This window comes from Puma concolor, chromosome C2 (assembly GCF_028749965.1).
Source record: "Puma concolor isolate L17-30 chromosome C2, mPumCon1.1.hap2, whole genome shotgun sequence".
NCBI lineage: Eukaryota > Metazoa > Chordata > Mammalia > Carnivora > Felidae > Puma > Puma concolor.
Window position 1 is genome coordinate 87,686,994 of NC_141675.1, and position 26,766 is coordinate 87,713,759.

Sequence of the window (26,766 nt, forward strand, 5' to 3'; positions counted from 1 at the left end):
CTCTGAGCTGTCAGCATAGAGCCTGACACGGGGCTTGAACCCATGAACTGCAAGATCCTGACCTGAACCGAAGTCAGATGCTTAACTGACTGAGCCACCCAGGTGCCCCTGAATGTGTAGAATATTAACACGCACCCAAACATAAAAATTACATAAAAGTTACTCTCAGAATAACTCCCTCCTGTATCTTATCCACCCTGTGTCCACCCACCTTGTAGATAACTAATTTTATCACTGTGTAGTTTATCCTTCCTTTGGTATCTTTTATAAGAGTAAACATATATATAACCGCTCATTTATTAAATATTGCATACTATATATTTTCTAATTACATATAGTACTGCAATACTGTGCATGTATATTTTAATATTATTAGAAGTATATCTTCAGGGCAAATTTCTACATATGAGATTGCCAGGTTAAAAGGTAAATGATATATAGATTTGTTAGAACTGTCAAATTCTCTTTGATTGGGGTACATTTTGTATTCCCAATGAGAGTACCTGTTTAGAAACACACTTGTCAACAGAGTACTGTCAGGCTTTCTTTGGCTCAGGTCATGATCTCACAGTTCATGAGTTTGAGACCTGCATTGGGCTCTGTGCTGAGAGCTCAGAGCCTGTAGCCTGCTTCAAATTCTGTGTCTCCCTTTCTCTTTCTGCCCCTCCCCCACTCTCGTGTGGGCTCTCTCTCTCTCAAAAATAAATAAACGTTAAAAATTTTGAAAGAAAAATAGAGTACTTCAGGCTTTTGAATTTTTGCTAATCTGATGTATGAGAATGGTATTGGCATAGTGTTTCTTTAAAAAAAAAAGCTTTGTTGAGGTAGAATTTATCTATGGTAAATTTCAGTATAGGAAAATTTACTTATTTTAGGTATGTAGCTCGATAACTTTGCTTAACCCAAGGTCACAAAAATTTCTTCTGGAATTTGTTTTAGTTCTTATGTTTTGATATATAATCAATTCCATTAGTTTTTGAGTATGACATGAAGTGGAGTTGAGATTCATTTTTTTACTCATACAGATATTGTATATTCTACCCCCGTGTATTGTAACGAGCATCTTTTCCCCAGTAAATTCTCTCTGAACCTTTTAGAATATCAAGTGACTCCACTTAGTGTGGGGTCAGTTTCCACCAGTGTCAGATTATGTCAGCTCTAGGCTTGAAGCCAGGAGGAGCAGTTTGTCTGATTATGTTCACTCTCCAGTTCCTTCGGTAATTGCTTATCATGCCCAGGTTTTTTGTTTTTTGTTTTTTGTTTTTAATGTTTGTTTATTTTTGAGAGAGGAAGGGAGACAAAGCACAAGTGGGGAAGGGCCAGAGAGAGAGGGGAGACACAGAATCCAAAGCAGGCTCCAGGCTCTGAGCTTTCAGCACAGAGCCTGATGCAGGGCTTAAACTGTGAGATCATGACCTGAGCTGAAGTTGACACTTAACCAGCTGAGCCACCCAGGTGCCCCAGTGTAATGTCCAGGTTTTAAAGTCGGTTTTTGTTGGAAGATATCTTCTACCAGTGTTTTGCTCTATCATTACTGGAAGCTGGAAGTCCTATTTCAGTGTAGATTTAATTGTTATTTCTCTTATTATGAGAAAGATTATCTTTTCATATAATTAAGGGACATTTTTATAATTTTTGGGGAGTGAAATGTCTGTTCTTGTCTTTTGCCATGCTCTGAGACAGGAGCTTGCTCAAGATTCTCTCCCTCTCTCTGCCCCTCTCCCCAGCTTGTACTCTCTCTCTCTAGAAAAGAAAAAAAGAATTGCTGTTAAGAAAAGAGAAATATTGCAAGTATAATCAAAAGTTCAGAGAAGTGTTCTTTATTAATTATTTTTTTAAGGTGGAAGCAGAGCGACGAGCCAGTGAGGAAGAAGAAAACAAAGCCAGCGAAGCATACATACAGAGATTATTGGCAGAGGAAGAAGAGGAGGAAAAACAACAGGCAGAAAAGAGGCGAAGAGAGATGGAAGAACAACTGAAAAGTGATGAAGAACTAGCAAGAAAGCTAAGCATTAATATTGTAGGTTTTAGGAGAGTACTTTGAAGTACGTTCCTGTTGCTTTGCATGGTTTTCAAAGATCTGAGGGAGTTTTTCTGACATTTGCTCTACTTAAAAGCAAAACACGTTTTTTTTGTTTTTGTTTTTTTGCATGTTGTTATATATTTGCTCTGATTGAAGTATTCTTCCTGGTATGTTAGTAAATTCAGAATATATAGGAAAGCTTGCTCTCTCCCCTTCCACATCTATATTCCCATTCCTGTTCCATCAGTCTCTTTCCCCAGAGGTTAGCACTATTAACAGTTTATTATTTTTTCTTATTCACCTAAAAAGGATGTATCAAGCACACTGTTCTTTTTGTCTTTTTTCACTTGATATGTCTTAGAGATTTTATGTAACTACACAGTCTTTTTATTTTTAATTTTTTTAATGTTTATTTTTGAGAAAGAGACACACAGAGTGCAAGTGAGGGAGGGGCAAAGAGAGAGGGAAACAGAATCTGAAGCAGGCTCCAGGCTCTGAGCTGTCAGCACAGAGCCCGATGTGGGGCTCAAACTCATGAACTGTGAGATCATGACCTGAAATGAAGTCAGACACTTAACCAACTGACACTGAGGCACCCAGGTGCCCCAGTGTAACTACACAGTCTTATGTAATTTTTTTTTTTAAGAGTGGCAGAATATTCCATTCTATGGATGTAAATCACTTTTTGGGAGTGAAGCACATTAAAGCTTTAAATACTATAGTAGACATGAATTTTATTACCTTGCTGTAGTTAAATTATTGCCTTAGGAAAAATGAATAGAAGAAAAGATGATAAAACCATACTGTAAGACCTGAGGGTACAGTGAGATCTAGTGATTTGAAAGAAGGTGGCAGAATTCGTTTGGGGTTCTTTTAAAATACAAATTCCCTTGGGGCGCCTGGGTGGCGCAGTCGGTTAAGCGTCCGACTTCAGCCGGGTCACGATCTCGCGGTCCGTGAGTTCGGGCCCCACGTCGGGCTCTGGGCTGATGGCTCAGAGCCTGGAGCCTGTTTCCGATTCTGTGTCTCCCTCTCTCTCTGCCCCTCCCCCGTTCATGCTCTGTCTCTCTCTGTCCCAAAAATAAATAAAAATAAACGTTGAAAAAAAAATAAATAAAATACAAATTCCCATACCGTTTCTAAATCTACTGAATCAGAATCTCTGGGGATAGGATTTAGGGAGTACCATTCCCAGAGGCATCTAGGGAAGTCGGATGTGCCTTTGGGTTTCAGAGCCTCTAAAAACAATTCTTCTGCTTTCAAACAACAAATATCCTAAAATATAATTACCAAAAAGAAGTATATCCAGAACTGCGATTTTTTTTTTTGAGAGGCCCACTGTTCATAATAATGTACCCAAGTTTTATTTTATTTTTTAAAATGTTTATTAATTTTTGAGAGAGAGCGTGAGTGGAGGAGGGGCAGAGGGTGGGGGACAGAGGATCTGAAGCAGGCTCTGCTGTGACAGCAGAAAGCCTAATGCGGGCCTCAAACTCAGCCGAAGTCAGATACTTCCTGGGCTGAGCCACCCAGGTGCCCTATTAGTGTATCCAAGTTTTAGATTATATACTCTTTTTAATATATTTTTTCTTTTAAAATTATAGTAGAATAGTTTTAAAAATGTACATAATTAGGAAATTAAATAAAAGACATTGACCAGGAGAATAACAAATGAGATCAGTAAGAAAATACATCAAAGAGGAGAATCTGGGGTTATCTTTACCTGTCTTTTAAGAATCTTGTTCTGATCCCTCTTGTTTTTAACAGGGATTGTAAGAGTGGAGCTGTTGATATTTTAGAAGAATTCTTGGGGTGCCTGAGTGGCTCTGTCGGAATCTGACTTTGGGGGCACCTGGGTGGCTTATTCTGTTAAGCGTCCGACTTCGGCTCAGGTCATGATCTCACGGTTTGTGAGTTTGAGCCCCGCATCGGGCTCTGTGCTGGCAGCTCAGAGCCTGCTTCAGATTCTGTGTCTCCGTCTCTCTCTGCCCCTCCCCAACTTGTGCTCTGTCTCTCTCTCTCTCTCTCTCTCTCTCTCTCTCTCTCTCTCTCTATCAAAAAAATAAATAAAATGTAAAAAAAAAAAAAAAAAAAGAATCTGACTTCGGCTCAGGTCATGATCTCATGGTTTGGGGGTTCAAGCCCCACATCAGGCTCTGTGCTGATAGCTCAGAGCCTGGAACCTGCTTCAGATTCTGTGTCTCCCTCTGTATCCTTCCCCTGCTCACGCCCTGTCTCTCTGTCTCAAAAATGACATTAAAAAAAATTAAAAAATTCTTGGGTTTACTTGGAAAAGTTTGCGGTCCAAAACCAAATGTCTACCACCACCAATTATATTAATTTTTCCAGTAGTGTAGTAAGAATATTATGAGACTGGTAACAGCAAGTAAATATTTATGATATTGGTATGTTCTTAAATCCCCAATGAAATTATCTTTACATAAAATTAGCTTATATTCCAGGCATAGCCACAATTTTCCTCTATAGATTAAGGTAGCTATAATTATATGAAGCCATTCATTAGAAAAATGGATATTAGTAATATCATGCCCTTTGTGCTTTTAATGTAGAGTAAAAATGCAATTAATGTAGACCAATTTAGATGGATTGAATCTTGTTTATACTAATTTTTGCATGGTCACTATTATTCGAAGGATATGTAGAATTTAAATGTGTGCATAATTCCTGAAAAATTTTGTTGTGGAGTCTGAAGTAGTCAAAATAATAGCTTATTTTATTATAATTTTAAAAATAATATCTGTTATGCTTTTTCTCTTGTTGAAGAACAATTTCTGTGACGGAAGTGTCTTGACTTCTCCCTTGAATTCCAGAAAATCTGATACAGTCACAACCAAGTCTCAAAAGAAGAGTAAGAACAAACAAACAAACACTGGAGATATTCAGAAGTAAGTGAACATGACTATTTATCAACTATTTATTGATCACTTACTGTATGCTGATGTTTTTGTTCATATAGTCCACTGATAAATAAAATTCAGTCCATGAAATCTGTGAAAACTCTCCAGATGGTGTGAGATTGATGTAAAGTGAAAATAAGGCTGCTACTCACATAGCTTAGACACCTGGCTAGCACGAAGAGAGGTACGAAGTCTTCTTTATCTTGATTTTTCAGGATTTTCATGTTCCCATTTTCTCAAAATTAACCAGTTGGATTCCCTTTTCTCCTGGTCTAGATTCAGATAAGAAAAAGCTGGTCTTATATAAGGTCATCCTTACTGAAGGAGGTTGTAACTTGGCATCTAGGTCATTCCCCTACCCTCTTTTCCCCAGTCTATGCATTATATTTCTTCCCTATTATACAAAAAGCATGAGTCAGGTAGTCAGTAGTAGAGTGATTTAGTCTCCTCACAGTGCCCCTCCAGTAGTAGGTAGAGTTGATGATTTTACGAGGATATAAGTTTTCCCATAGTAATTAACAATTGGAAGAGTTAAAGAACCACAATCTAGACTTTAAAAATAGGGGCACCTGGCTGGCTCAGTTAGTAGAGCATGCAAGTCTTTTGTTTGTTTGTTTTTAGTATTTATTTATTTTTGAGAGAGAGAGACAGACAGACAGAGAGCGAGCAGGGGAGGGGCAGAGAGAGAGGGAGACACAGAATCTGAAGCAGGCTCCAGGCTCTGAACTGTCAGCACAGAGCCCGACATAGGGCTCAAACTCACGAACTGTGAGATCATAAACTGAGCCGAAGTCAGACGCTTAACCCACTGAGCCACCCAGGCACCCCTAGAATATGTAAAGAATTCTTAATATAACTTAACAAAAGACAGACATTCCCATTTCAAAATGAGCAAAGGACATGAATGGACATTATTCCAGTGATGTGCATATGGCCAATAAGCATATGAAAAGATGCCCAAGATCGTAAGTCATGCAAATCAAACCACAGTGAGATACCATCTCACATTCACTAGGATGTCTGTAAACCAAAAAAATGAAAATAGTAAGTGTTGGCAAGGATTAGAGAAATTGGAATCTTGTACATTATTGGTGGGAATATAAAATGGTGCGATTTGGCAGTTGCTCAGAAAATTAAACAGAATTACCATATGACTCAGCAGTTCCACTCCTACCCATGTACTCAAAAGAATTGAAAACAGGAATTCAAACAAATACTTACACACAAATGTTTCAGTCAGTACTTCAAACAGCCAAAGGATGGAAACAACACAAATGTCCACTGAGGGATGAATGGATAAACAAAATGTGGTATAATCCACGCAGTGGAATATTATTCAGCCCTAAAAAGGAGTCACCTACTGATACATGCTGTGACATGAATAAACCTCAGAAACATGCTACATGAAAGAAGCCAGACAAAAAGGGCTGCCTGTTATATGACTTTATTTATATGAAATAGCTAGAGTAGGTAAATCTGTAGAGACAGCAGGTTAAAAGTTGCCAGGGCCTGGGGAAAGCTGGGAATGGGGAGTTACTGCTTAACATATATATGATTTCCTTTGGGGATGATGAAAATGTTTTGGAACTAAATAGAGGTGATGGTTGTACAACTTTGTGAACATACTAAAACGCCACTGAATTGTATACTTCAAAATGATTAATTTTAGGGGCACCTGGGTGGCTCAGTCAGGTAAGTGTCTGACTTTGATTCAGGTCATGATCTCGCAGTTTGTGGGTTAGAGCCCCACATCGGGCTCTGTGCTGACAGTTCAGAGCCTGGAGCCTGCTTCAGATTCTGTGTCTCCCTCTCTCTCTGCCCCTCCCCTGATCCCTCCCTCTCTCCCTCTCTCTCACCAAAAATAAATGAACACTAAAAAACATTTTTTTAAAGGAAAAAAATGGTTAATTTTATGTTATATGGATTTCATCTCAGATGTCAAATGATTAGCAAAAAGGCTACACAAGTGTGAAAATTAAGAAAAACTGCTAAGTAACTCATTTTAGTTAAAGAATAAATTTCGATGGGAGGTGCCTGGGTGGCTTGGTTGGTTAAGCATCCAAGTCTTGATCTCAGGGTTGTGAGTTAAAGCCCTGTGCTGGGCTCTGCACAAGGCATGAAGCCTACTTAGAAAAAAAGAATAAATCTTGGTGGAAATAATAGGACTGAAAGTATTATATACATCAAAACTTTTGGGAGATGGCTAAAGTAATATTTAGAAAACTTTAAATGCCATATCAGAAAATAAGAAGAAAAGCTGAAAATACACTCAAAATGATAATGCCAGGAATACATTGCTGGCCTAATATTAGAACATGAATTAATGGGGATGGGCAGGGACCACCTCCATAGCTGGCCGCTGGCAGTACCATGGCGACCCGGAACCCCCATTCCCAAGGTGTGCAAGACTTTTGTTCCAGAAAGTTGGAGAGCTTGCAGCAGCTGTAGTACGTGGTAGCTGCCTTCTTCAGATTGCCGGTCACAGTGGCTATGTGCAGATTGACTGGAAGAGAGTTGAAAAAGATGTAAACAAAGTGAAAAGATTAAGAAATGAGCAAATACGGCAGCACCTGGAAGCAACAGAATTTTTCAAACAGAACATTGTGACATCCAGTGGATTTGTGGGAGGCTTTTTGCTAGGCCTTGCATCTTAAGGAGATGAATATTCTATCACAGTGGAGTCACCTGTAAGAAGGGAAATGGTAGCAACAAGATGATTTCTTAACATTACCCACCAACAGAATCTCCAGGGCAGTAAGAAACAACTAGGTGGACACTACCAAACTCATGACTTAAGAGTTTTGCCCTTGAAGTTTGGCAAACTAGTATTTGCTGTAAAAACAACCTATGTGGTATGTGTATAATAGTATTCCTGAGAAAAACATGGCTCTCATTTATCTTTTTAAAATTTGCATTTGTTTTTAAATTAGCCTATAAAATACCACTATTGGATGTAGATATATAGAGAAAAAATGTGTTGGATATATTCCCCAGTGAAATATTATCCTTGTTTTATTTAAATAAGATGTTCTTTACTTTGTTTTGTAGTATAGTGCCAGTAATTAAAAATTTGTATTACAGCTTCAACATTAAGGTTGGCTTTTTTTTTTTTTAAGGTGCATTTACAATAAACTGAAGAACTACAATGCCCTTTTGTGGAAGATTTAGAAGTAATAGAATTATTAAAGATATTAAACATATTTAATACCAAGAAAAAGAAAATGAATTAATGTTAAGCTATTAACTTTAAATATGAAAAGCATGGGAATGATCATTTTTTTAATGTTTATTTTTTAGAGAGAAAGGGAATGATAATTCTTAATGAAGTAGGAATAGGAAGAAACTTAACCTGTTACAGGATATCTACTAGAAAATTTATATCAGATATCATACTTCATGGTAGAAAATTGAAATCATATCCTGTTAAGACTGGGAAAACACAAGGGTGGCCTGCTGTTTACCACTTCTGGTCAGTGTGTGTTAGAGATTTCAGTCTGCACAGTGAGATGATAAAAAGAAACAAAAGAGCTTGAAAAAGAAGCCATTGTTAATTAGGAGAGTTTGGGTAGCTCAGTCGGTTGAGCATCTGACTTCGGCTCAGGTCATGATCTCACGGTTTGTGAGTTCAAGCCCCATGGCCAGATCTCTGTTGCTTGCACAGAGCCTGCTTCGGATCCTCTGTCCCACCCCCACTCATGCTTGCTCTCTCTCTCTCAAAAAATAAACAAACATTTAAAAAATAAATAAATTACCATTGTGGATTTAAAAAAAGAAGAAGAAGCCATTGTTATTAGAGGTGGAATGTAGAAAATACATTGAAAAATCCAAGAGTTCAGAGATACATTTTTTAAATTAATAAGAGTTTGGGGTGCCTGGGTGGCTCAGTTGGTTAACCATCTGACTCTAAAAATTTGTATGGAAGTGGGGCGCCTGGGTGGCTCAGTCGGTTAAGCATCCGACTTCGGCTCAGGTCATGATCTCACAGTCTGTGAGTTCGAGCCCCACGTCAGGCTCTGTGCTGACAGCTCAGAGCCTGGAGCCTGCTTCGGATTCTGTGTCTCCCTCTCTCTCTCTGCCCCTCCCTGGCTCATGCTGTGTCTCTCTCTGTCTCAAAAATAAATAAAAACATTAAAAAAAATTTATATGGAAGAGAAAGAACTTTCAGATACCACCAAAGAGAAATAAAATGTGTGGTGGAGAGTTGGGTGCTTTTAATTTATAAGTAAATATATGTGATATTTTTGCACAAAGATAGATAAAATGATTAAGGCAGTGTAATCGCTTAGAAATAACAGTTTATAGTGCTTTCATGATGGCTTTGGTATTTTTAAAATATGTCCACAAATTCTTTGATATTCATCCCTTAAAAAGACAGAGCCCAATTCCCTTCCCCTTGAATGTGGGCTGGACTTAAGTATACAAATAGAATTACCCAAAGGGATGTTGTGTACTTGGGAGATTAAGTCCTGAGAGGCACTGTGACTTTTCTCTTTTTTGGGTTACCTGCTCTGGGAAGTTTAGCTGCTCTGTTGTTAGCAGCCCTGTGGAGAGGCCCACATGGTAAGGAACTAAGGCCTTCTGCCAGCAGCCAATAACAAAATGGGACTTCCAGAATAGCCTTTTACATAAGTGAGCCTTCGTGGAAGGTGATCCTCTAAGCCCAGTCAAGACTTCAGATGACTAACATCTTCCCTAGACCCTAATGAGAGATCCTGAGCTCGAACCACCCAGCTGAGCTGCTCTTGGATTCCTGACCCTCAGAAACTGTGAGATAATGTTTGTTGTTTTAAGCCACTAAGTTTTGGGGTACTTTGGGTAATACAGTAGTAGTCATTTTAATCAGTGGGAAAAGGATGAACTTGTCCATAAGTGCCACAGGGACAGTTGATTATACGAGGAAAAAATGAGCTTGGACCTCTACTCATACCATATATAAAAATTAAGGTGGATTGGGGCGCCTGGGTGGCTCAGTCAGTTGAGCATCTGGCTTCGGCTCAGGTCATGATCTCACAGTTTGTGGGTTTGAGCCCCGCATCAGGCTCTGTGCGGACAGCTTGCTCAGAGCCTACAGCCTGCTTCAGATTCTGTCTCCTCTCTCTCTGCCCCTACCCTACTCATGCTCTGTCTCTCTCTTTCAAAAATAAATAAATGTTAAAAAAATTTAAAAAAAAATTAAGGTGGATTAAAGGTCCATTAAAAAGACAACCAATAAAACTTTAAGAAGATAATGAAGGAGATTATCTTTGGGGAAGGATATTGTAGAGAGCAAAACATGATTAGATTATAAGATTAAGAATGCCTTTATCAAAATACCTTTAGAGAATAAAATGATAATTTTCTGTCTTTTAAGAAGATATTTTAGGGTATTTAACTGAAAAAAAAAATGTGTGCTGTTAAAAAAATACCCACCTAGGAGGAAGAAAAGATCAGTAGAAAAAGAGGCAAAAAATTTTGACTTTACAGAAAATGAAACCCTGAAAGTTAATATATATTTGAAAAGAAGGAAACACAAAGTCACAGTGAGGTAGCATTTCATACTCATCCTATTGGAAAAATTAAGGTTTCCGGCAATATAAAATGTTGTAGATGATAAGAAACACTTATGTGTTTAGTGGGAATGTAAAAGGTTGATACTCTAGGACTCTGGGATACAAACACTAAAGAACCCCAGAAGAGGGGCACATGGGTGGCTCAGTTAGTTAAGTGTCCAACTTGCTGCTCAGGTCACGATCTCATAATTAATGACTTTGGGCCCTGCATCGGGCTCTGTGCTGTCAGCATAGAGCCTGCTTCAGATCCCCTGTCCCCCTCTGTCTCTGCCCCTCCCCCCACTCATTCTCTCCCCCCTCTCTCTCTCTCAAAATAAATGAACTTTAAAAAAAACTGTTAAAAAAAAAAAAGAAACCCTAGAAGACATGTACAGAAACGTTCCCAGCAGTACTATTTGTAACAGCAAAAAGCAAAAGCACCCAGATGTCCAAAAGTAGAACTGAATACTGTCCAACAGTCAAAATGAATCTAGCTGAGGACAACAGGCATGAGTCAGGAAAATGGGTGAAGAAAAAAACTGTAGAATGCATGTAGTACGATTCCATTCAAAATCACGCAGTGCTAAGCAATACATGTTAAGGATACAAATGTGTGGTAAAACTATTTTTAAAAGCAAGAGATAAGAAACACTCTGAGGTGGAGGACAAAGAGGAGGCTACATAAAGGATTTTGTTTATTTCTTTGTTTATTTAAATGTGGTTTAAGACCCTGAGATAAGGAACACGACAGGGATGTCCACTCTCACCGCTGTTGTTTAACATCGTGTTGGAAGTGCTAGCATCAGCAATCTGACAACAAAAGGAAATCAAAGGCATCAAAATTGGCAAAGATGAAGTCAAGCTTTCACTTTTTGCAGATGACATGATATTATACATGGAAAATCCGATAGACTCCACCAAAAGTCTGCTAGAACTGATACATGAATTCAGCAAAGTTGCAGGATACAAAATCAATGTACAGAAATCAGTTGCATTCTTATACACTAATAATGAAGCAACAGAAAGACAAAGAAACTGATCCCATTCACAATTGCACCAAGAAGCATAAAATACCTAGGAATAAATCTAACCAAAGATGTAAAAGATCTGTATGCTGAAAACTATAGAAAGCTTATGAAGGTAATTGAAGAAGATATAAAGAAATGGAAAAACATTCCGTGCTCATGGGTTGGAAGAATAAATATTGTTAAAATGTCAATACTACCCAAAGCTACACATTCAGTGCAATCCCAATCAAATTTGCACCAGCATTCTTCTCGAAGCTAGAACAAGCAATCCTAAAATTCACATGGAACCACAAAAGGCCCCAAATGGCCAAAGTAATTTTGAAGAAGACCAAAGCAGGAGGCATCACAATCCCAGACTTTAGCCTCTACTACAAAGCTGTAATCATCAAGACAGCATGGTATTGGCACAAAAACAGACACATAGACCAATGGAATAGAATAGAAACCCCAGCACTAGACCCACAAACGTATGGCCAACTAAGCTTTGACAAAGCAGGAAAGAACATCCAATGGAAAAAAGACAGTCTCTTTAACAAATGGTGCTGGGAGAACTGGACAGCAACATGCAGAAGATTGAAACTAGACCACTTTTCTTACACCATTCACAAAAATAAACTCAAAATGGATAAAGGACCTGAATATGAGACAGGAAACCATCAAAACCCTAGAGGAGAAAGCAGGAAAAGACCTCTCTGACGTCAGCCGTAGCAATTTCTTACTTGACACATCCCCAAAGGCAAGGGAATTAAAAGCAAAAATGAACTATTGGGACCTCATGAAGATAAAAAGCTTCTGCACTGCAAAGGAAACAATCAACAAAACTAAAAGGCAACCAACGAAATGGGAAAAGATACTTGCAAATGACATACCGGACAGAGGGCTGGTATCCAAAGTCTATAAAGAGCTCACCAAACTCCACACCCAAAAAACAAATAAACCAGTGAAGAAATGGGCAGAAAACATGAATAGACACTTCTCTAAAGAAGAAATCCAGATGGCCAACAGGCACATGAAAAGATGCTCAACGTCGCTCCTCCTCAGGGAAATACAAATCAAAACCACACTCAGATATCACCTCACGCCAGTCAGAGTGGCCAAAATGAATAAATCAGGAGACTATAGATGCTGGAGAGGATGTGGAGAAACGGGAACCTTCTTGCATTGTTGGTGGGAATGCAAACTGGTGCAGCCACTCTGGAAAACAGTGTGGAGGTTCCTCAAAAAATTAAAAATAGACCTACCCTATGACCCAGCAGTAGCACTGCTAGGAATTTACCCAAGGGATACAGGAGTACTGATGCATAGGGGCACTTGTACCCCAATGTTTATAGCAGCACTCTCAACAATAGCCAAATTGTGGAAAGAGCCTAAATGTCCATCAACTGATGAATGGATAAAGAAATTGTGGTTTATATACACAATGCAGTACTACGTGGCAATGAGAAAGAATGAAGTATGGCCCTTTGTAGCAACGTGGATGGAACTGGAGAGTGTGATGTTAAGTGAAATAAGCCATACAGAGAAAGACAGATACCATATGTTTCACTCTTATGTGGATCCTGAGAAACTTAACAGAAACCCATGGCGGAGGGGAGGGAAAAAAAAAAAAAAGATTAGAGTGGGAGACAGCCAAAGCATAAGAGACTCTTAAAAACTGAGAACAAACTGAGGGTTAATGGGGGGTGGGAGGGAGGGGAGGGTAGGTGATGGGCATTAAAGAGTGCATCTTTTGGGATGAGCACTGGGTGTTGTATGGAAACCAATTTGACAATAAATTTCATATATTAAAAAAAAATAGTAAAATAAAAAAATAAATGTGCTTTAAGATTTTAAAAATTGTAACATACATATATTAAAGTGCACTAATCTTAAGTGTACTTTTGGTGAATTTTTACATATGGATAAACTACTTTCCAGGTTTAGCTACAGAATATTTCCAAAACGTTCACTGGTGCCCTTTCCCTCAGTATTTCTCTCCCTGAACCACAGTGTGTTGTGATTCTTAGGATTCTTTCATATATTTGTAACTGTTCTCTTGTAAACTATTTGTTTTTTATGAAATAGGCACACGCACATACGCTCTCTTAGATCTTTAAGACATAAATGAAAAAAGGAAATCAGAAGGATATGATTGTTTTAAAAAAGATAGCACTATCGAAATCATGCTTTTTTAAAAAATTGGTTACATGTGAGGAAACAAAGAGGAATGGAAAAGGGTATATGTCTAACATTTCTATTTACTTTTTTTTTTTTTAATGTTTATTTTTTATTTTTGAGAGAGAGAGAGTGAGTGGAGGAGCAGCAGGGCGGATACAGAGGATCTGAAACAGGCTCTGCACTAAGAGCAGCAAGCCCGATGTGGGGCTTGAACTCATGAACTGTGAGATCATGACCTGAGCTGAAGTCGGGTGTTCAACTGGCTGAGCCGCCCAGGTGCCCCTCTGTTTACTTTTTTACAATGAGCACATATTCATACATTACCTGGTCATTATAAAGAATACTCACTGGGGTGCCTGGGTGGCTCAGTCGGTTGAGCATCTGACTTCAGCTCAGGTCATGATCTCACAGTCTGTGAGTTCGAGCCCCGCGTTGGGCTCTGTGCTGACAGCTCAGAGCCTGGAGCCTGCTTCAGATTCTGTGTCTCCCTCTTGCTCTGCCCCTCCCCTGCTCATGCTCTGTCTCTCTCTTTCTCAAAAATAAAAACATTAAAAAAAAAAAAAAAGGAATATTCAGGACAAGCTCATAAATCTTTCCTGATGATGTTGAATAAGTATCTGGTCACATTTTGTTCTCTACATGTGGATTTCAAAAAAACTGTTATAATAATTCTATCTTGGTAACTAATATCCAGCATTGGCAGAAGAGTTTCTTCAGCTATGAAAAAAAAAAAAATTTAAATGAGACTAAACTGGGCTCCTGTTTTCTCTTATCAGTTGAAAAGGTAGTTCTTGTACTTATAAGTTTGCAGAGTAAGTGTTTAGAAATGATTCAACTAAATACGTGGTTTATAAGGGATGTTATTTGTTCTTTATATGAGATCTGGGACTAGATTTTATTGTTTCACACACAATTTATGGTGTTTTAGACACAATGGAACTTACATATTATTTGCAATCAGATGTTTTTCCATTGTTTTCTTTAACTGTAAAAACAATAGCTAGCTACTCTTTGAAAATCACCCGATGTTACCGTTGCTTGAAGACAGCCAGCATTTTAGGCGATTTTAAGCATAGTTGTGTATGTATTTGGATTTTTTCCAGTTTTAAAAATATACTTAACCATCTCATAACCTGTCCTTTTATTCCCATTTCTTTTACATCATTTTTCATCATATTAGAAACTTCATGTTTTCAGTGACAGCCTATTAAAGATGCTTAGAAATTTAGAGAAATGCTCTTATACTGATAAATTGATAGATGTGTATTTTTGTAGGCAGATAGTTTATATAAAATGTGTATCTAACAAAATCTCTATGCCAGAATAGTAAAGAATCTAATCATGGATACTTTCTCAATAGTAACAATTCAAAATGTAGTAAACAGGGGCACCTGGGTGGCTCAGTCGGTTAAATGTCTGGCTTCAGCTCAGGTCATGATCTCATGGTTCACAAGTTCGAGCCCCGTGTCAAGCTCTGTGCTGACATCTCAGCTTCGGAGTCTGCTTCAGTTTCTATGTCTTCCCTCTCTCTCTGCCCCTCCCCTGCTCATATTCTGTCTCTCTCTAAGAGAAGTAAACATTTAAAAAACTGCTTTTTAATGTAGTAAACAGCCATAATTTCTGGCATTAAAAAGAAACTAACATATCCTTTCTCCTGATTTAAAATTTAATTTCCATTACTTTTGGGAAGACTATATAGTCTTGAGTTGTTTTGATGCTGTGTACCTTTTGAATTTCTTTTGAGAATTAAGAAATGTTTAGATTTTACTTCCTTTTCTGTTTTTCACTAAAATATCAATATTCGGCCTTTTAAGTTTTGCTCTGGAATTAGGCCAAAATACCTGAGACAGGGAGATGGACTATACTCTTTCTGATAAATCAGCCAAGCAGCAAACAGACAACCTTCACCTTCACATAAATAGCTAATGTGATGTATTATATTGGTTACATACCACTTGTCTGTCAAAGCATTCAAACTTTGGTAAAGCTTTTTTTTTTTTTTTTTTTTTTTTTTTTGTGTGTTAAGGTATTTGTCACCTAAATCTCAATTTGGATCAGCATCGCAGTATGAAGTTGTGCAAGAAAGCAAGAAAAACTTCATGTCCAAGGTATGTCGGTACTAAAGATGTTCTTAGTTTGGCAAGTTTACTAACGCTATAGATTGCTAATACTTGTAGTTCCCTCATTTTTTTTTTAAAATCACTGTTGTATATGGAACCCCCTTTCTTAGTCATCTTAGGCTTACCTACACTAGGAGTCTGCAAACTTCTCTAAAGGGCAAGATAGTAAATATTTTGTGGCCTGTATGGTCTTTTTCACAACTATTCAACTGTGCTGTTTCGTGTGAAAACATCCATAGACAATACATAAACAACTGGACTTTTCTTTGATCAACAAAAACTATTCATAAAAATAAGCAGCAGCTGAATTTGGTCCATGGGCCATGGTTTATGGATCCCTGACTTAGACAATCAAACTCACAAAATTAAACAGCCTGTGCCTGGTACTAACTTCACTTTCAGTGAAGATTACAGGATGGGAAACAAAGCATGCTGGCAGGGCAGCATCAGCCATATCTGTGCAGCAAAAGCCTTCACTGCAGAGCTCCTAAGGGACAGCCTACAAATGAGACAATGCAAATGAGTTTGGAAACCACCCCGGCTTAGAAGCCCCGTGCCCCATAAAAGTCCATTATTTGTTGTAACAGCCCATGGGTGTAGCTTCCAGGGGTCCTGGAACAATACACCAAAAGAGTTGTAAGTCATTTACAGAAGCCCTAAGATTTGGCTTCCCGCTAAGTGCTTATAGATCATTCACAGTTCTTCCAGTATAGATGCAGTTCACAAGTAAGTTCATTTTTACCATAAGCTCTGTAGCCTATGCACACAGGTGACATTTCACTTTTATCAGGTTTCTAGGAAAATAGAACCAGGAAAAAAAAAAAGTGAGCTGACACCAAGGTTGATTTCCTACAGAGAAGTTTTGTTAACACTTTATTGAGAGGTTCTTAAAATTTTTTAAACTCACCTATCATTTAATTGGCATTTACCATGTGCCAGATAATGTATGTATTATTTTCTTCAGTTTCCATCACAAGCACCAGCTCTGTAAGGTAGGTATTCATTCTTGTTCCATATTATGGTTAATAAAACCAAGGCACACAGAGATATGAGACTTGTACCAAGTCCCTTAAGTAGAGATGATAGAGGGAGGATTCAGGTCCACATGGTCTGGCTCAAAATGGAACTGAGGATGGAATAAGCACTGTAGGGTGGGATATTTTTCCTGTTGATACCCACAGCAAAACTAGGTAAGCAACCTGGAATTTGTCCAGTCCAACCACATTGGTTCATAAGAAATGCTATAAGGAATGCAAAGCAGAGTAGGTAAAAAATTTAAGGTCAAAACTAATCCTAGGTCTTTACTTACCTCAGACCTGTAGGTGAGAAGAAATATACTGGCAAAAACAAAGTTTCTTAACCTGATAAGGTCTACAGTTAGAATCCGGGGAGTACATACGAACCTCAATGGAAGAAAAGGTTTATCTTTATTTTCACCTAACCTGTCATTCCTTTAATTATGAATGTAGACTGGAAACCATAATACTATTAGCAAAAGCTGTACCTTTGATCATCAGTGGAAAGCACAGGTTTTTATCACTTTACATTTATAGCAGGTTTCTTGAAATATTGTTATTCATCCCTACTTCAATATTACAAGTTATTAGACTTGCCACTAGGTCTTAATATTTAGTGTATTGATGGGTACACATTATTACATCAGAAAGTAAAACATTTTTAATAATTGTGTTGCAATACAGGTTGTTCCCTTTGTAATCCTAGGTGTTTATTTTTATATTGAAAAATATTCAGTAGACATCTGTAAACTTTACCAAAATGCTGAAAGGTAGAGAGTCCCTAGCACAAAAAGGGGCTAAAAACCTCTGGGCTAGAGGAAGTTTGTAAGATGAAAGAGAGGTCAGGTCCTAGTGCCAGTTTATTGGCCATATATAGAATCCAGTTTGTACATTTTAATCTGTAGGTATTCATGGGAGTGAAAATGAGGGAATGCCTTAATCTAAACTGGCACACAGAATGAAAATACTATTTCAAAAATTTTTTTGAAGTTTTTATTTATTTTGAGAGAGGGAACTCATGCACACAAGCAGGGGAGAGGCAGATAGGGAGAGAGAGAATGCCAGGTGGGCCCTGTGCTGTCAGTGCAGAGCCTCATGCAGGGCTCAGTCTCAGAAACTGTGAGATCAAGACCTGAACCAGAGTCAAGAGTCGGACGCTTAACTGACTGAGCCACTCAGGCACCCCCAGAATAAAAATACTATTAACAATTAATGTATATCATTAGTAGTAACGCTATGTGTTTTTTTTGTTTTTTGTGTTTTTTTTTTCTTTTTAAGAGAGAGTACAAGCATGGGGTGCCTGGGTGGCTCAGTCAGTTAAGCGTCCGACTTCAGCTCAGGTCACGATCTCACGGTCCGTGAGTTCGAGCCCCGCGTCAGGCTCTGGGCTGATGGCTCAGAGCCTGGAGCCTGCTTCTGATTCTGTGTCTGCCCCTCGCCCGTTCATGCTCTGTCTCAAAAATAAATAAACGTTAAAAAAAAATTTTTTTTTAAAAGAGAGTACAAGCAGAGGAGAAGGGCAGAGAGAAGGAGAGAATCTTTTTCTTTTTTTTAAGTTTGTTTATTTTGAGAGAGTGAGTGAGCAGGGGAGGGGCAGAGAGAGGGAGAGAGAATCCCAAGCAGACTCTGCACCATCAACACGGAGCCTGATGTGGGCTTGAACCCACGAACCACAAGGTCATGACCTGAGTGGAAACAGTCAGATGCTTAACCGACTGAGCCACGCAGATGCCCCAAGAAAGGGAATCTTAAGCAGGCTCCACGCTCAGAGATCCTGACACGGGGCTTGATTCCACAACCCTGGGATCATGACTTGAGCTGAAATCAAGAATTGAACAATCAACTGACTGAGCCACCCAGGCACCCTTAATGCTAACTATCTTATAGTTACAATTAAGCTAGAGTATCAGTATAATTAGACTTCTATATTATGACTAGATGTTTTCCCCTGGTTCACTCAGTCTTTTTCTGTTTTCTACAGGAAACTGACGGTAGTATTGTAAATAGCCCAACAAGGCAAGATACAGAAATTGAAGAAGATATGCCAACACTTTCTCCGCAAATAGGCATGGACGTTCAAGAACAAGGTGCAAAGTCTTCAGTAGAGTCACCTATGCCTCAGTTATATGCCAGTGGTAGAGAGTGGTGCCTCGAAGCAGAAGTCAAAATGAGACCAAGCAATCATGATAAAGAGTTATGTGTTCTGAATCATGAGGGACCTGAAGCCAGAGTTCCATGCTCTGGAGAAACAGAGAGCGCATGCACTATATCAGGTATGACACAGATAATTGAAAGTAACACAGTTGAGACAGAAAATGAAGACTCTTGCCTCCTGACCAGTAAAGATATTTCCAAAAGAAAAAACCAGGAATCTTCATTCGAAGCAGTCAGGGATCCCTGCATTTCTGCAAAAAGAAGGAAAATGTTCCCCAGAGCTTCCTCAGACCAAGAGGAAACAGAAATCAACTTTACCCAAAAACTGATAGATTTGGAACGCTTACTTTTTGAGAGACATAAACAGGAAGAACAGGACAGGTTGTTAGCATTACAGCTTCAGAAACAAGTAGATAAAGAACAAATGAAGCCAAACCGGCAAAAAGGATCCCCAGATGAGTATCAGTTACGTCCTACATCTTCACCACCAGACAAGTTGCTAAATGGACAGAGGAAGAATTCCAAAGACAGGAACTTCAAAAGACAGACTGATATAGAGCATTCAGAATCTCGGAGAGGCTCAAAAAATGAAAACTGGCAGCCATCTTTTAAGATCCAGTTGAAACATTCAGTTAATGTTAATGGGAGAAAGGTGCCAAATTCTTCTAGAGATAATTGTAATGTATCTAAAAGTGCTCATTCCCTACAGCCTAGTAAGTCACAGAAAAGTATTTTTCAGATGTTTCAGAGGTATACGAAGTAATGTGTGGGTAAAGGGAGTGTTTCATAATCTAGTAAAGCTGGATTGTGAAGCTCTCTTCTATCACAGAATCTTTATAAATTTTTTCGTTAATTTTGCTCTGTGGTCACACTCATTGTCCTTAATTAAAGGACTGGTGATTACAAGAGAGAAATATATAAATGTGTTTCTGCCAAACTCAGTGGTAAGCAGGAGTCCCAATCCTTTCTTTTTTTAATAACTGTGATATACTGTTGGACAATCCTTATGGATATAAGAATGCCTTGGTGAACTCCCAAGAAATTTTCAAGTGCCATTCTCTTTCCAAAAAATGCATGTTTTATGGCCTTTGCCTCCTTCCCTTTTTGTCCTAACTAGTAATCAAAGTAAGATTATACTATACCAGGTAGTTAGGAGTTTTCTTACAACTTTCCCATATATTTGCAGAGCACATGACATGCATCTTCCATAACACTAAAGTAATCTAGTTTTCATCTCCACTTTAATTATTTTAAGCATTATAGCATTTTCTTCCATTTAAAATGGTTTATGATCAATGTGAAATCAGAAAAATCAGAGTTTCTTGGAAAATTAGGAATTAGTTGACAAAGGAAACTAGACTCTTGTTGCAAAAGGAGTTAAGAGTTGGGGTGAGCCTCAGTGGGGTGGATTGACAATTTGGAAACGCTAGAACTGAGTGAATAATTAGAAACAAGGTCTAGGATGGAGTAGCAGGTGAGGTTTGGCAGAGGATTCCCCCTCCTCCTTTCTCTGCTTAATGACATGGAAAACATTTGGGTTTAGGCTTTTCACACCACAGTATCTGGTGTCAAAATAAAAATCAGTTACTAAATTGCCTGAAATTTGGGGAATTCACATTTCTATTATTCTGGTATTCTAGGGGAATAAATGGGAATTAATATCATCTCATATTATGGGACTTGAGACATAACCATGTGTTTATTTCCTTATATTATCATTTATATTGATGCTGACTTTTATTTGTGTTTATGGACAGAAAAAGTCTGATGCTTAAGTTTTGCCATCTTACCCTGAAAGTTAAATCAGAAGGCAGTGATTTCATTTTGTGAAATTTAACTTAGAGATGTAATCTCTTGTTCATTAATATGAACAGCTTTAAGCAAATAACAGTTTTAACAGCATTTCTGCTGATCTCTAGTTATTCATCCTTTTAAAATAAAAGTATAATAAAATGTCCTGGAGCTAATTCTAGCTTAAATTTGTCAGTATTTTTATACCCTTATTATTTTTCCCTCCAAATTTTGTAACTGAAATTCTGTTAATCTTTGCATATTTGGTGGCATCTACTTCAGTATTGATTGGGTAATTATGGGTAGACTTCTGAATCTAATTTGAAATTTAGTTTGCCCTTTCTCAACAAAAGAATGATTGCCCTCTGAGTAATGATCGTGCTGAAATGAAGTCTAGTCAGAAGCTAACCAGATTTCTCTAAAATATGCTAAAATCTATTTTCATCAAACCAGTATTTTTCTAAGAGCAATTTCACTTTACATTTTAGGTTGAATACTCTTGGAACTCCTTAAAAATTATATAATTAAATTTTCCTGGAATAGTCCATGACCAAAAAGGGAAATAGTGTGACATCTTTAGGATTTATACATTTAACCACTTAATTGTCAGTGAAGAAGTCTTCCTGACCTTAAGATAAGTTTTAATTTCTCTGTTAGTTTTTCGGATAATCTGACCTTATATGTCTTTTTGTTAGAAACTACTAAATGTTATGTCAGTCATTAGAGTGTATCGCTACTTCTCTCCTTTTTGTGGAAGGGATGTGAGAGTTATTAACTTCTCAGAGAGCACCTAGGACCGCAGAAGTGGAGAATCTGAAAATAAAATAATTAAAAATGGACTATTACATGTATTTTACCACAATTAAAAAAATAAAAATTAACTACATAAAAATTAAAAGTTCTGCATAACTAAAACTATTACCATAATGAAAACTGGAAAACATGGCAAACTGGGGAAGAAATAGATACAATTCATCACAAAGAGGTCATTTCCTTTATATGAAGTGTCTGCCAATACATTATGAAAGTGACTAATAATTCAGAGGGAAAATGAGAAATAATCCCAAGAAATATCCTTCCCAAGAAAGGAAATACAAATGACTCTTAAATATGTGAAATTCATAATATCACTTACACTAATGTGCATACATTTTTATTTTTCTACCCTTCAAATTAATTAAGATAAAGGTGTTTCCTGTTTTGTATTTGTGTCTGTATGTGTATTTTGGTTTTTTTTTTATTTTTTATTTTTTTATTAATTTTTAAAAATATTTTTACTTATTTTTGAGACAGAGAGAGACAGAGCATGAACAGGGGAGGGGCAGAGAGAGAGGGAGACACAGAATCTGAAGCAGGCTCCAGGCTCTGAGCTGTCAGCACAGAGCCTGACATGGGGCTCAAACTCACGGACTGTGAGATCATGACCTGAGCCGAAGTCAGACGCTTAATGGGCTGAGCCACCCAGGCGCCCTTGTGTGTTTTTTAATCTTGTCAAGAGTGTGGGAAAGTAGGCACTCTTATCCTGTTGCTTGGTATCAATAGAAAATTTAAAATCCCAATTCTGAACTTAGCAATTCAACCTCTAGGAATTTCCTAAAACTATCTTCACATGTATGTAGAACGACCTGCATAAAACATTTTTGTATGGCATTGTTATAATAATAAGCTTAGAAATAGACTTAATGTCACATCAATAGATACTAAATAAATGATGGTACGATGAAATACTATATAGCAATCAACAGCAACAACAGAATCACTTTACTGATGTGAAAACATATATACATATATTTGCATACAATGTCTAGAAAGAGACGCAGTAAATGTTGCCAGCAGGAAGAGAAACTGGGTGGCTGGGGGAAAGGGGGGAGGGGGGAAGAATAACTTTTTTTGATCAATCATGTTGAATATATCATCTAGTCAGAATTTTAATGTTATTAAAATATTGCAAGGTGGGGGCATCTGGCAGGCACATTTGGAAGAGCATGTGTCTCTTGATCTCGGGGTTGTCAGTTTGAGCCTTACGTTGGATATAGAGATTACTAAAAAAATAAGTAAACTTAAAAAACATTGCAAGATAAAGGAAGTTTATTCATCTCAGCCTGCACCACTCTAAATGGTCTTTTTTGCCTTTAAATTTTAAAAATCGTAATTCCGGAAGATTTTTTCAGTTTGGAAAAAATACAGCATTGTGAATGAATTTGAACATATTTAGCTTTAAGGTACTATTTTAAAATCATTTGAAAAGCAAGACTTGGGGCACCTGCATGGCTCAGTCCATTAAGCGTCCGACTTCAGCTCAGGTCATGATCTTGCGGTCTGTGAGTTCGAGCCCCGTGTCGGACTCTGTGCTGACAGCTCAGAGCCTGGAGCCTGCTTCAGATTCTGTGTCTCCCTCTCTCTTTGCCTCTCCCCTGCTCATGCTCTGTCTCTCTCTGTCTCAAAAATAAATAAAAACATTAAAAAATAAAATAAAAAAGCAAGACTTCTGCTTTCCAGGTAACATTGCAGCAGACCTATAATCCTGCTGAGAGCAATGAGAAAAGCCAGGTAAAAATGTAAAGGGGTAACTGGGTGGCTCAGTTGTTTAAGCATCAGTTAAGCATCTGACTCTTGACTTTGGCTCAGGTCACGATCTCAGTGTGAGATCAAGCCCGGAGTCAGGCTTGCTTTGCACTGACAGCATGGTGCCTGCTTGGGATTCTCTCTAGAGCTCCCTCTCTCTCTGCCCCTCCCCTGTTCACTTCTGCATGAGCTCTCTCAAAATAAACAAACATGAAAAAAAGTTAAAAGTGTAAAATTGCCTACTTTTTGAAAAGCAGACAGCTACTGAAACAATGAGGACTAAATTGGGGGCTAAGATTCTAGAGAAGGGAGACTTCAGAAAAGTGAACTGATGTTTGCTACCAAAAAGTGGTTTTGCTGGTCGCGGGTGCCTGTTTTGAATGCAGGACAAGAATCAGGGCTGGTGCTGGTGAACAGAAACTAACAGAGCTCTTGGCTTTCTGATGAAGCTGGAATGAAGATAGTGGAGACTTGAAAGTCCTCAAACACAATGCCAGTTTTCCCATCAAGGTGTAATTGCAGAATTTTGAAAGTGCTTGGGGCAGAGGCTAAAAGGCTGAAAATGGCTGAAAAGCAGAGAGAATTGTCATCAGGCTCACACTGCTGATGAGACGAAAGAAAAGCATTCATGACCTACCAGGGGAAAGAAGCCTGTTAACCACACCAGGAGTTCAATTGGAAGCCCTGGCACAGGAGTCTGGTAAAGTACATCCCAGGGGCCAAATCTGCATACTCTTTGTTTTTTAGGGCCTGTGGGCTAAGAATGGTTTTAATTCAGCTTTTAGATTCCTTAGTTCACAAATATTTAATCCATAAGGAATTTAACTATGGGGCTAGTAATTTGGGCATGTTTTGGACTGCAAAAACAAGGACGTATATAGTGCAGGAAAGAAGAAAAGAATTCCCTTCTTAATTTGTCACTACCTGTATGACTTAGGTGAACTACTTGCCTTTCATTATCTCACTTTCTTAATTTCTATATGGGAATCATAATGTAACTAACCCAGTTGCTATCAAGTGGTAAGCAACTAGCACAGGCCTTGACTCAAAAAAGAACCAGAATAAGTGATGGTCCCTTCCCCCATGGCTGTTCTCTGCCCATTTCCTGGAAGGGTCTCACTTCATGCAGTGACTTTGTGCTCCCATCAATCTCCAAACGTGGCATCCAATAAATTGCAATCATCTTCTGTCTACTGAGGAAGACTCCACTCACCTCTCCTCTGCCAGGCGTGTGTGACAGCTCCCAGGTCACAAGAGACCTTGGCCCCAGAGGGAACTAATTCCCAGAAATCCTAAGTGGCTTCCGCAGATGCCGATACTAATTCATAGTTGGTGTGCATAAAGGTGTGAGAAACACTAACCATTTTGAGATTAAAAAGATGGGAGTTGAGCCACTACTGTATGTTTACCCATTTCTTACTTGCATAGACATCTTAATAAACAATTACGACTTTGAATTTTGAGTTTGATTTGTTTTTTCCAAATGTTACCTTGATGTTGGCAGGACTTGAGGCAACTTGAACCTTGAGTTCAACTGAGGGGACTCTACATTTTACTGACTTTACATTTCTCTTCAACATGTCTTTTGTAGCTCCAGGCTCTCCACTGTTAGGCTCTTGTCCCCTGGAACTAGTTCAGTTCAGAAGGCTTTCAGTTGGAGGTCATACACTGAGTGTCCATTTTTTGTATCCTTCCGTTCCATCTTTGACTTACCATGGACTTTTCTTGAGGATGAGAACCCACCCCACTCCCTATTCAGTTTGTACTAGATATATTTAGTGTATTGATCAGGATCCAGTTAAGAAAAGAAAAACCACAATCAATACTTCAACAGAGGGCATACAGTATAGGGAATTGGTTAGACAGGTGCTCGCGCAAAAGAGAACACTGAGATAATTCAGAGATGATAACCGCAGGAAGTGGCTACCGCCCTCAAAGCTGGGAAACAAAAAGAAAGGGTTTCAGTTACTAGAATGAGGCGCTTAAGAGGTGGAGGAGGGCCGATGGTACGGAGTTGGTGTTTAGAGCTCTGAGAAAGACCCCTCTCAGATATTACTAGTGCTGTGAAAGGGTCCAGTGAATCTAGTTCTAGAAAAGTTAAAGGAATTTGGTAGTTGGAGTCAACTGCCGCTGCTGGGGTAACATTGAGAGGAACAGCAAAAAGCAAGACGCCCCCTTTTTCCCTTTTGTCACTTGTTAATAGAACTGTGCAGGGAGCTTGCTGATGGAGGAGTGTGGGAGAGTCTGGGAAAGTGTCTTTTACATCACAACTGAGTTTGGAATGGCAGGCTTAGGAGCTGAAAGAGAAGGTGGGGGAGGGGAACCACACCAGAGATGATTTCCTTCAATAGATTCTGGGTCTAGGATGTCCTGAAATTTTTAAACTTTTTTTATGTTTACTTATTTTTTTATTTAAAAAAAATGTTTATTATTTTTGAGAGAGACAGAGTACAAGCAGGGGAGGGGCAGAGAGAGAGGGAGACACAGAATCTGAAGCAGGTTCCAGGTTCTGAGCTGTCAGCACAGAGCCTGTTATGGGGCTTGAACTCATGAGCCGTGAAATCATGACCCGAGCAGAAGTTGGAGGCTTCACGAACTGAGCCACCCGGGTCCCCCTATTTATTATTATTCTTTTAATGTTTATTTTTGAGAGAGAGAGAGAGAGAGAGAGAGAGCATGAGTGGGGTAAGGGGCAGAGAGAAAGGGAGACACAGAATCTGAAGCAAGCTCCAGGCTCTGAGCTGTCAGCCCAGAGCCCGATGCCTGGCTCAAACCCAGGAACCATGAGATCCTGACCTGAGCCAAATTCGGATGCTTAACCGACTGAGCCAGCCTTGATGTTTTGAATTTTCTAAGGCAAAATTGTGGAAAGTTCTTATCCTGACAAGATGGAGTAAATTGTGTGGGAAAATGATGCTTACATGCAAATGTGCAGAAGTAAAACTTCGTTAAGGATCTATGGAAGACAACTATGGACAACCTTCCCAAGTACCTGAGGAAAGGCCTCCCAATTATTCAGTTTCTATCACCCTGATGATATCTGAATGTCCCCATGTTGATCAGAGTTGATAATTCAAAATTTTGTGTGTGCCACTCCACACAGACTAACCTCACCTAAAGCCACCATTGTCCTGACTCCCTACAAGCTTTCCAGTTCTTCACCTATCCGGACGCCAAGAACCCCTCTCTGACATTTCTTATATAGAAAATTGAGGCCTCAGGCATCATCACTAAATTCCCAGAGCTCCTAGGAGTGTATTTCTGGGTACATCTCAGAGATAATAGAGTTAGAACACCTGGATAAAATTTATAAGGAGGGCATTTGAGTAACTGAAGTAGATCATAATGAAGTAAATCTCCGGGGTAAACCTAGATTGCAAAAAAAGTAAGATGACAGAGGAATTATATAATTTTAGCAAGAGACACTAAGACAATACTAGATCAATTTTGGTTCTAACGTGTGACA

General features: G+C 38.6%; 1 protein-coding gene across 2 annotated transcripts in view; it reads left to right on the forward strand.

The window, feature by feature from the left end:
- Positions 1-24,757, forward strand: part of RNF168 (ring finger protein 168) — a 46,954-nt gene extending 22,197 nt beyond the window's left edge. For both annotated transcript variants that reach the window (XM_086675110.1, XM_025913851.2), the window contains exons 4-7: positions 1,841-2,020; positions 4,808-4,929; positions 15,681-15,762; positions 18,772-24,757. In XM_086675110.1, coding sequence (XP_086531236.1) covers positions 1,841-2,020; positions 4,808-4,929; positions 15,681-15,762; positions 18,772-19,707 — 1,320 coding nt within the window. In that variant the 3' untranslated portion in view covers positions 19,708-24,757. The remainder of the gene's footprint in view (positions 1-1,840; positions 2,021-4,807; positions 4,930-15,680; positions 15,763-18,771) is intronic.
- Positions 24,758-26,766: the final 2,009 nt, after the last annotated feature.